The sequence below is a fragment of the Columba livia genome, chromosome 2 (assembly GCF_036013475.1).
Source record: "Columba livia isolate bColLiv1 breed racing homer chromosome 2, bColLiv1.pat.W.v2, whole genome shotgun sequence".
In the NCBI taxonomy this organism is placed as follows: domain Eukaryota; kingdom Metazoa; phylum Chordata; class Aves; order Columbiformes; family Columbidae; genus Columba; species Columba livia.
The window spans coordinates 84,009,514-84,020,313 of NC_088603.1; the positions used below are offsets into that span (position 1 = coordinate 84,009,514).

Consider the following 10,800-nt stretch of genomic DNA (forward strand, 5'->3'; position numbering starts at 1 on the left):
GTGACTCTTTGCTTTAACAAAATTTTATTTCTGTTCTTACCTTGACAGAATTCAGTAAGCATACTCTTTTATATTTACATCTTGTCACACCATAAATCTGAATCACCTCTCATATAGAGGATGCAGCCCTTCCTGGAAAGGCAGATGTAATTGGGATGCACTGAAAAGAAAGGTTCATGCTCCTTATATTCAGGGATCCTACTGAGCCTTCAGGTTGCTTCCATACTAGACTGCAGATGTGTCTCTGTAACATTAACACTGGTTAACCCAGCTGCCTTGGTATGTCTGGAGAGAGCCTGGAACTTCTTTGATGAGCAGCAGGAAAGTGGAAAATGGCTTCAGACTTGAGGTGGGTGGGATGGAAAGGAAAATTGTCGCTTTCAACTTGTCACATGAACATAAAATATACTTAAGATTGTCTTCCCAACAAATATGAAAGGCTGTATTCCATTCCTAAGACCAAACATTTTTTTGCCTATGTATTCAAAACAGAAATAAAACTATTAAGTGTTCTGAAGTTCACAGCTAGATGGTGATTATAGTGATGCTGGAGGAGACGGGGAAGCAACTATTAGTTTACCTAAAAGTGAAATAGGTTAAAAAATATACAAAATGTCAGTATTGAGGATATTAGTGAAGATCTGTATAGTGAAGATATGTATAAATATTAAAATAATTTCTTATTTCAGGAAAAAGTGGAGTTGAATGTACAATCGCAGAAAATAACATTTTTATCTTATACAACTTTGTTTCTCTTTTAGTGGCAAAGCATTACTATAACACTGGTTGAGAAAGTGCAGATGGTTGCTGTAATCCTAGGATCTCTGTTCTTAGTAGCAAGTGTGACTTGGCTTCTATGGTCAGCCTTCAGCCCTTATGCAGTATGGCAAAGAAAGGACATCCTTTTTCAAATCTGCTATGGAATGTATGGTTTTATGGATCTAGTATGCATAGGTAAGCTCAAAATCTTTAAACAGCACAGACTGTGGTTTAAGACTGTGACTATATCTATTTTTTCTAATTGGTCAGTCTAATTGATCACTTCAGTTCTTTGCAGATTTATTCTCACTTGGTACCTTTGGCAAATACTGATTTATACAGTGTTACAAGTACTGAAAAAAGAAAAGAACCAAAGAAACTTTAAGATTCATCACGGTGTCTCCCCAAGGTCTTAGTGACGAGAAGAGGAGCAGATGGCTAGCAAAGTTCAGGAAGTTAAATAGATGAAAATAACAAAGACATTATTAAAATAATTAGCAAAATTGTGTGTTGCCAAGTCTACTGCTGCCACTTTGCATTAGATTGTACCATTGTGAAGCACAGAAGCAGCCCTTGAGGATGTTGTCAAACTACGTATCCAAAATTAAGTTGCACAGATTTATATAGGTCACTGTGCTAGTAGCAGAAAAGAACAAAGAAGACAGGCTTGTGTTCTTTGTATATCATAAACAGTTATGAAACACTTTAACAGTGCTAACTATAATAAATTACTATACTATTAAAAAGTCTCAAGTTATTTAACTCTATCTGAAATCTTATAAAAGAAAATGCTGAATAAAAGAAAATACTGACTGGTTTTAAAATTTCTGAAAATATAATGGACACAGAAATAATAAATTGAAAACCCTTTATTATTTGATAAAAGAACCTGGAATTGATGGGTAGAATAGCTACAATTATTTGCAAAGAAAATTTAATAATTGCAGTAAACATTACATCATATTCTTAGAATTGCAATTCGAAGAAAATCCAGAAGTCAAATGCTATCTGATGTTTGCTTTGAGATTGATGAGTGATAAATGTTGATGTTATCCAGTCTCATATATGGGAATTCAGGACAGTGCTGAATTCTGCTCAATAAGGTGCAAAGAAACAGAGTGATTCCTAATATCAAGGCTTTTGCTCCAAACATCAGGCCATATCATCTTTTAATGAAACCATCTCATTATTGTAAGAGTATTTATATTTCAGCTGGATCAGCAGTTCTGTTTATTTTGTAATTTTTCTAAGAGAAGCCCACTCTGAAATGTTTTAGAACACAGACTTTCTTCTGTGAATCCGAATCTTCTCAGACAGAAGAATGGACAGAATCTTGGTCTCTAATGCTCTGGAGAAGTGCTCAGCTTTTAAATGAAAAAAAGGACTCAGCTACATGTCCTCTTACGTGCTCATTCCTGAATACCACTTTTCTGGCTTAACACTCAATATTGGGGATTTTGCTTTTGTGTTTTTCAAAAAAGTGAAAACAAAATGTGCTTCAGGCATTCTAAACTTTTTATTTGTATTGAATTCTGTTTTTTTCACAAAGATTACAATTGTAAAAACTTTACTTTGGTAACATCAACTTCGGTATGCATCAACTAGTTGAAATAACCAATTATTTCAAACTATTTCCATTTCTTTCCATTTGCTTGACTGTTAAAACATCTAAACCAAGTTAATCTCAAAATCAATCAAGAACATCTCTGGATGATCAGAAATATTACTTTTATTTAGCTGTAAAAGTAAACTACTGTAAGATGAGCCTTCCCTAGGTTGGTACATGCAGTTATGTAGCTGCCTTAGGAGCCAGCCAGGCTGAAGCCACCTCTGACTGGAACCTACTGAACTAACATGTGCCTCACATGGCTCAGGAGCTTCTAGCCTAATGGGCACCATGCAGGAGCAAAGAGCAGGTGCAGACAAACTGGCTTGCCTGTAACTACATAAATGCATGTTTTGTAGTCTGATCATAAGTAATACATGGACATTTTTATGTACAACAAACTATAATTAAACATATTTGGACACTGTTTTGTAATTATGAAGTTCAGTGCAGATATGATTTAACTATATCTGAACATTCAGAAAGCTGTATAAAGGAGCTTTGGTAACTGTAGAATTCTGATGATCCAGATTCATTCAGCCCACTTATTTTGCATATAATTTCAAGTAATCTGCGTTCTGTAAGTTTGTAAAACCAGGAGTTCCTGTAACTCTTGAAAAGATTTATTAATATATTTGATTTTTTTCAATTTTATCTTTTTCTTTCATCACAGGGTGAAGTATTTTAAATTTGTTCTCTAATATATTGATGTAATTATTACTCATGAACGATTAAAAGAAAACCAACACTGTCCATTATGCTGATGACTTCCCAAAGGCATTGACCTATGATTTTACCATTGGATAATATATATAATCTCTTATGACAAAAGCTTGTAATGCTTACAGCCAGCCACCGTTCTCATTTAGTATCTCCTCTCATTTGTGTTTAGTCATCCATGGCATTCTCTTAGTTTTCAACAGGATTTATAGTGAGTGAATGCCTATACTCCCACTGAAATCTCTCTTTATTTCAAAGAGAAATCTATGCAGACATGAGTTTTCCTGTGCACCATATATTTCAAGACAAGTGCTTGAGTTACTGGTGGAATGACCAAGACTCATTCCAACTGCCTTCAGTCATGCCTACCTATAGTTTTGCATAAACAATATGAATTTTTTTTTGTCATTTGTGAATTGTAAATATCTGTACTTTTTGAAATGTTTTGTTGTCATCATTTTTAAAAGCAGCTTTCCCAAAGGTAATGACATCTTTATATGACATCTTTGAAAACTCGCACATATGATCATAATTTGTTTTCCCAATGACTGATTTGTATACTGGAGGCAGCACACCACCCACTTTCTTATCAAGTAAATTACATGTAACTTGTATTTTAATTCTTGATTTTGATTATGTTTTCACTGAAAGAAACATCTGAAAGATTATGGGTCACCAATATAATATCTTCTATTCATTCCAGTGTACGTATTTTATTGGTATCCGTTTTTTTCTTCTTCCACTTTAAATTTTTCTAGAATTCTAATTCCTTCCTAACAGGATCATCTTTTTTACTTATCAGTGTTAATTTCGATCCTACAAGTCACTAGTTTGCACATTTCTGCATCTAAGCTGGGCATAAACCTGTTGTCTCTGAAACTTGCTGATAGTGGAAGTTTTCCCAAGGCAAATCTTGAACACTTTAATCAAAGAGAGCTACTGCCTGGGAGACCCAGTGCTACTGCAGTGACAGTGCTCAGATTGGACTGTGTATGTGGGAATTACCAAAGAGAATGAGTTCATGTGATGATATGAAAGGAAAGAATTAATAAAACCCTTATTTAGCTGTTGAAGGACAGTACACAAAGTCTTTGGCATTGTAGACCTAGCAATTATTTCTCGTAACAGTGACATCATATGATGTTATACATTTTCATTGGAATATAACAGTAACTACTAGCCATAAATGGCTCTACCATGAACAAAACCTCTCACAAATAATAACAGCTCACTTGCCATCCCAGAACTGTGCAGCTCCTTTAGAGCATGAAAGCGACTAGAAACATGAGTGGTGCCAGTGCTGTAGCAAGGCAGTAAGCAATGGGAGCCAACGTGAGGTGTGAGTAGCCCTATGAAAGACTCTTTCTTCCCCACCAAGGAACTGGATGCCCAGCAACATTCATGTAACTCCCCTAGTTTTCAAAATGTACAGGCTGAAGTTATGTGTAATGAATGCATCTAGCTGCACTTATCATTTCTTTACTCAGAAAGCCAGTCTTTCACTAATTCTAAATATTTCAGAGAGAGTTTTATTGCTATTTTTAGAGTGGACGTGTTTCACTTCAACGCTTTAAGCACTTTATTGTTTTGTTGTGGGTTTTTTTTTTGTATCTGTGAACCTCTGAATAAAGAGATGGTATTTTGTCCAGTTGTAAAGTCTGTTTCTGAAAAGGGTCTTTTATTCCCTGGTAAAAGTCTGTGGTGTTCCTGGGAGGACCATTCCTAAATTATTATAAGCAAGATTAGTGTGATAAATAAGACAACATTGGAATCTAATACCACATCAGAACTAAGCAGAGTTGCCTTCTTGTAATGACATTCAGTATGAAAAATTTCAAGTGTTCTTGTGACTCAGGGTGAGAAAACCTTTGGATAGAGTGAAACTATCTCATACTACTCAGCAATAAAAGAAAATAAAATTATGATCTCCCCATAATCCTGTTGTCGGGATTCCACTATGATTGCTACATCTTAAAATAAATCTTGAAGGTAAAGTCTTCTTAGAACCCTTAGGGCATTTTGCCAGGTCCATCATCCCAAAACTCTGCTCTTTGTAGGTATTAACTGGACAGAATGACAGAATAGATAACAGTAGTGAATTCTAACATTTCCTCTTGTGATCATCTGGATCAAACAATTTTATTTTTTCCTTAAGACTATGTCCTCTGTGCTGTTGAAAGCACAGTATTTGGAACAAGTCAATATTCATAGATTTATCCCCATTTTCTCTCTTACATCCTCATTAACTGCTGTGGAATTTTAAGTAAAAGAAGAATCTTTGTCGTTTTCTTACAGCTTCACTTTAGTAACTAAACACTTATTTTTTGAGTGTCAGAACTCCTTTGAAACTGGAAAATCTCCAGCATTTTAACCTTACCCAGATTTTCCCTTGTTTGTGGTCTTGGAACTGTTATGTGCTGAGAACTTTTATTCTTCCAGACCCTAGAAAACATCTTTTAAGAGACAAAAGACCTATTGGAATTCGTTTGCTTCTTCTACATAGGTCTTTTTCAATGTGTCATTTTATCAGATGGGAACTAAATCTTTTTATGGGAGGAGTTATGAAAGTAGTGCTTTTCTTCTTCAGCATTGCCAAATGTGGCAACTTTATTTCAAGCCTTGTGATATTTGATCCTTTGTTCCTTAGCTCTTTTAGAGCATTTGTGAGTAACAGCTTTCATTTTAAGGAAAATTTCTCTTCCTTGCCATTGTTGAGAAAACTTTGAAAACATAATTTCAGTAAATCCTGAAAGCTCAAAAAGAGTAAAAAAGAGCGCCTTAAAATAAGAAGTCCTATGATGACTTCTGTCATAATTTTGAGAGGATACTTTTGATTGTTTAAATGTGCTTCATGGTCCTTCCTCAACTGCCTCCTTCTCTATTCTAAAATACTTTGTTCAGGTTTCAGTGGAGAGCAGGCAGGTATCAAAAATCTTTACGCTGCAGTAAATAGGTTCTCTCAACTTTTGTTTCATCACAGTCTTGAGGGAAGTTAAGCCAAAGAATACTATGATCCAGTGACAGGTAGAGGGAAAATTATGCTCATCTCCCTTATCATTGTAGGGGAAAGCCGGCAGACAAAAAAACCCCACAAGGGTGCATGATCTTTGTCACAGCAATAAAACCATGACTTATGTGGCTTGTAGATTTTGTATGTGATCAAAAATATTTATCCTTTTTTAAGACAGTATAGCCAGTCTTGAAGGTGCGTTTATGTACTAATGTGGCTGCTAAATTTTTAGGATAGGTTGATATATATATATATCTGAGAAAATGAAGATAGACATCTTGCAATCAAGAAAACATTCCACTAAAATGCAGTGTCGATACAAAATACATTTAGAATTTTTAACAAATAATTAAGTTTCTGTTGTATTAGTTTTGCTGTATCGGATGCTTCAATGAATTCTAGGCAACTTTGGAACTAGATGATTTTAAGGTCCCTTCCAACCCAAACCATTCTGTGATTCTGTGAAAGCCTTACAGAGATGCTACATTTGCTATCCTGTCCTTCTGAGAGCAATATTTGTGTTTCTCCATCTTTCAGTGTAATGATCTTAAAAAATGTGTTAGAGTAGGCATTGCTATCCGCAAATCATTGCACTTGAATCTGAGGTTTCCTGTTAATATAAATATTGTTATCAACCTTTCTGCTTGTGTCATCTTTCTTTGAATATCTCCTTTCATGTATCAGTTAAACTCACTGAGAGACCTCAGACACTTAAATCACAATTTTGTTGTGTAGAAGCAGCTGATATACAACCTCTTGGCATAAAGGACTATAGCCTGTGACATTGCAGATCATGTTATAGATGTGCCCACATACAGTAAAATTTTAGGCAAGAAACACACAGGACAAAAAATGTAGAAATGTGTTTGGCTAGGCAGATTGCTCTCCTCCCAAAGCAGAAAATAAGAGTTAAACATCTGACATTGCTCAGCACCATACAAGTTAGGAGGCTGGCTGAGGAACAAAGGAGAAACCTGAAAAGAAGGCTGAAGCTCCACGTGCCTGCCCAGTAAATCCATATTTGAAATACTTACACATAAACAGCGTGTGTATAAATACATATACATATACATACATACAAAAAATGTGAGTAATTATTAAGTAAATAAATTGTTTGCATGCATACAATAATCATAAATATTAGCTATATGGAAACTCATAAGCAGATTGGTCTGTTGAGGACTCCAGACTCTTTAAGGAAATCTTTTATAAGATTTCCCGGGTCTCAACAAAAGAGATGTTTCTCAACTTCTATCTACTGAATTATGAAGAGAAAGAAGAAAGCCTATCATCCTTGCCATGCTCATCATAGTTAATATTAACATTTAATTTATTCTTGCTCTACTGAAGCAAGACAGGAAAGTCATTATACTTACAGCTGTTTCAGCTTCTCATAAATCTTCTGTGCTCCCAAGTTGAACTAAGAATGTGAAAACACTTAAATTTGTATCTGTATTGAATTCTACAAAACACTCTCAAACAAATCTGAGACCATCCTGTTCATTTCAGAAGGTCTAACTTACTGAAAGGTTGACTTAAACCAGTACAAATCTCAATAAATATTAGTTACTATGAGCAAGGGTTACACTAGCATAAACAGTCAATTTATAAATTAGCCAGTAGGGTTCTTCTATATTGGTTTACTTAAACCTAAATACTTGAGTTAGGCATGCTCAGCTTATTCCAGAATTGGTTATGTTGAGCTTTCATTCAGAACAATTTTATTTCCTCTACATGTTCCCACCTCTCAAACACATGAATAACCAGTTATATTGCATATGTACAATTGATTTGAATTATCAGAGTTACAAATAATTTAAGAGCCTGTGGCAATTGCCAGATTCATTATAATGTATTACACCTGTATTTACTCTCAAAATGGTATCCAGTGACATTTTGAATAGACTAATTTCTTTTTTCTTAATTTCAGGACTGATAGTACATGAAGGTGCATCTGTTTATCGAGTGTTTAAGCGCTGGAGGGCGGTGAATCTACACTGGGATGTGTTAAATTACGATAAAGCCACAGACATAGAAGAGAGCAATCGAGGAGAACCCTCAGCAGGAAGGACATTGTGGTTACCGCTGACTGCATTTAGAAACAGAAGTTTAGTTCATCCGACACAGTTAACCTCACCAAGATTTCAGTGTGGCTATGTATTGTTGCATCTGTTCAACCGCATGAGACCTCAAGAAGATCCGTCAGAAGACAACGGCTCTGGGGAGGTAGTGATGAGAGTCACCTCAGTGTAAACATTATGCTCACTGTGCTACACAGATAAGGAGAATGTGCCCTGATGTTACAGGACTTTGGAATGTAGTTACAACTAGTGGTGAAACCATTAACACTTGAAAAAATATATACACTTTTTTTAAAAAAAATAATGCTTTTTATATGATCAGCTAAAACACAAATACATTTTTTCTGGGAAAAAAAGTCTCTTCCTTTTTATATAGTCTGGTTTATTAGAACTTTTGACAATTTGTACCTGAGGTGTACACAAAATAGTTTACCTCTTAGGTCTTTGAATGATAAGGAAACTCATTTTTAAGTAAAAAAATATATTTAAATGTATTTTCTTAAACTCCGGCTTTCATCCACTACTGTTATTTTTCCCACTTTCATGAGGATTAAACTGAACAACCTTCTTCCAAAAAGAAAAAGAATTTTTATACAATTCAAGTATTCTTCTTTTTCTGTCTTTATTCTATTGTTGTTTGCAGCACAGTTCAGGTATATGAAAGTAAGGGCTATATTGTCACTTGTCTTTGATCAGAGGTCCAATGGGTGTTTTACAAAACATGAGGGAAGATGCCAGCTCTTCTTTTAGCTTTCCCACATGAGTGCGTAAGATGTCAGAGACAAGAATGACACAGGCACGGGAAGGGTCTTGCAGTTCCTCTCAAGTCTCTAGGACCTGCAGAGTACTGGTGCTGTGCCCATGCCCAGAAATGACATTAAAATGACATTACCTTCTGAGCTGCAGCACTGAACTTAGCAGCCTGTGAATTTCTAGTACCATTCTAACTGTAGGACATTGACATCCCTTTAATTTTTTTTTTAAAGAAAAAATGCACGTTACAGCTTATGGAAAAATAATAAGTCCTGATGGAAACTGAAGTAGAAATAATGCAGAGCCTTAATTTTGCCAGGTAATGAATCACCACATTAAAAATGAGGCAGCGTTCATCTTTATCATGGTAGCTAATCAATGCTGTGAAGTTTGCTTCTCTGCTTTTGACTCATTGCAAAAATTCTAATATCATTTAATCAAATGAAAATGTAAATTATTTCCAAGTTAATAATTAAGTCTGTTAAAGATCAAGATGAAAAAGTAGAGCTGAAAGGACTCTGGGAATGGTAGCTTACTTAAAACAGTTTGGGGTGGGTTGACCTTGGCTGGCTGTCAGATCCCCATCTAGTTGCTCTCTTCCCCTTCTCAGTAGGACAGGGTTAGAAAATAAGATGAAAAATCTCATGGGTCAAGACGAAGACAAGGATGTCGCTTACCAATTACCATCACGGGCAAGGCAGACACGACTTGGGGAAAAATCATTTATTGTGAGTTAAAATAGAGTTGGATGGTAAGAAGCAAAGACAATACCTAAAACACCTTCTCCTACCCATTGTCCTTCTTCCCAGGCTTGGCTTTACTCCTTCACTCCCAATTCCTCTACTTCTTCCCCCTGAGAGGTGCACAGAGAGAGGGAATGGGGGCTCCAGTCAGCCCATTACAGCTCCTCTCTGCCACTCCTGCCTCCTCACGCTTAGAATCATAGAATCATGGAATGTCCTGAGTTGGAAGGGACCCACAAGGATCATCAAGTCCAACTCCTGTCCCTGCACAGGACAACCCCACAGTTCACACCGTGTGTCTGAGGATGTTGTCCAATCACTTCTGGAAGCGATTTTCCTGCTCCAGTGTGGGGCTGTCCCAGGCGCTGCAGTTCCTTCAGGGCACGTCCACCTGCTGCGGCGTGGGGTCCTCCCTAGGGCTCCAGTGTGGTGTCTCCATGGCTGCAGGCAGTACCTGCTCCAGCAGGACCTCTTCAGGGGTAACAGGGGAATCTCTGCTTGGGAACAGCTGTCCCCAGCATGGGGTGGCTTCAGCTTCTCCTCACAGGCTGCCCCTGCAGCCAAGCCTCTGCTCCGCTGCCAGCACCTGGGCACTGCACACACTACACAGTTAAACATTCTTCTCTTTCAAAGTTGTAATCAATAGCTAAAAAAATTTAGTTATTTTGTGCAGCGGCTGGATGAATTACTGCAGCTTGAAAATTCCCTTTCAGGCTTAACAGGATGGCACTGGAATTGGTGTGTGCCTTCCCTTTAGAAGAAGCTCCCATGCCAAGACCAGACACAGGAGGCTTCTGTAACTACACATGGAAGGGAGATAGAAATAATTTAAGCATTGGAGCTAAGAGCTCCTTATATTTTCATAAACATTTAGCCAATGAACTCTACACAGGGCCCAGCATTCTGCCTTGCAGTCTCACAAGCTCAAATTTGCATGTACTAAATCTACAGATGACTTACTGCTCTTCAAACAACCAATGTGAAAAGAAGTACATAAGCCATGAACAACAAAATGTTATCTGAAAAAAAGCCAATTTATCTCCTGTGTGGCAAATTACCAACGTACAAGAAGCGATCTCATTGAGAAACTGTGAGAATTCACTTATAGATTATCTTTAAACAATTTCC

The 10,800-nt window shown here is 36.6% G+C and overlaps 1 protein-coding gene across 1 annotated transcript in view; it reads left to right on the forward strand.

Annotated features, from left to right (window-relative positions):
• Nucleotides 1-10,047, forward strand: part of MARCHF11 (membrane associated ring-CH-type finger 11) — a 32,093-nt gene extending 22,046 nt beyond the window's left edge. Inside the window, exons 3-4 of the mRNA XM_065052625.1 lie at nucleotides 762-954; nucleotides 8,026-10,047. Coding sequence (XP_064908697.1) covers nucleotides 762-954; nucleotides 8,026-8,348 — 516 coding nt within the window. The 3' untranslated portion in view covers nucleotides 8,349-10,047. The remainder of the gene's footprint in view (nucleotides 1-761; nucleotides 955-8,025) is intronic.
• The last annotated feature ends 753 nt before the right edge of the window (nucleotides 10,048-10,800 follow it).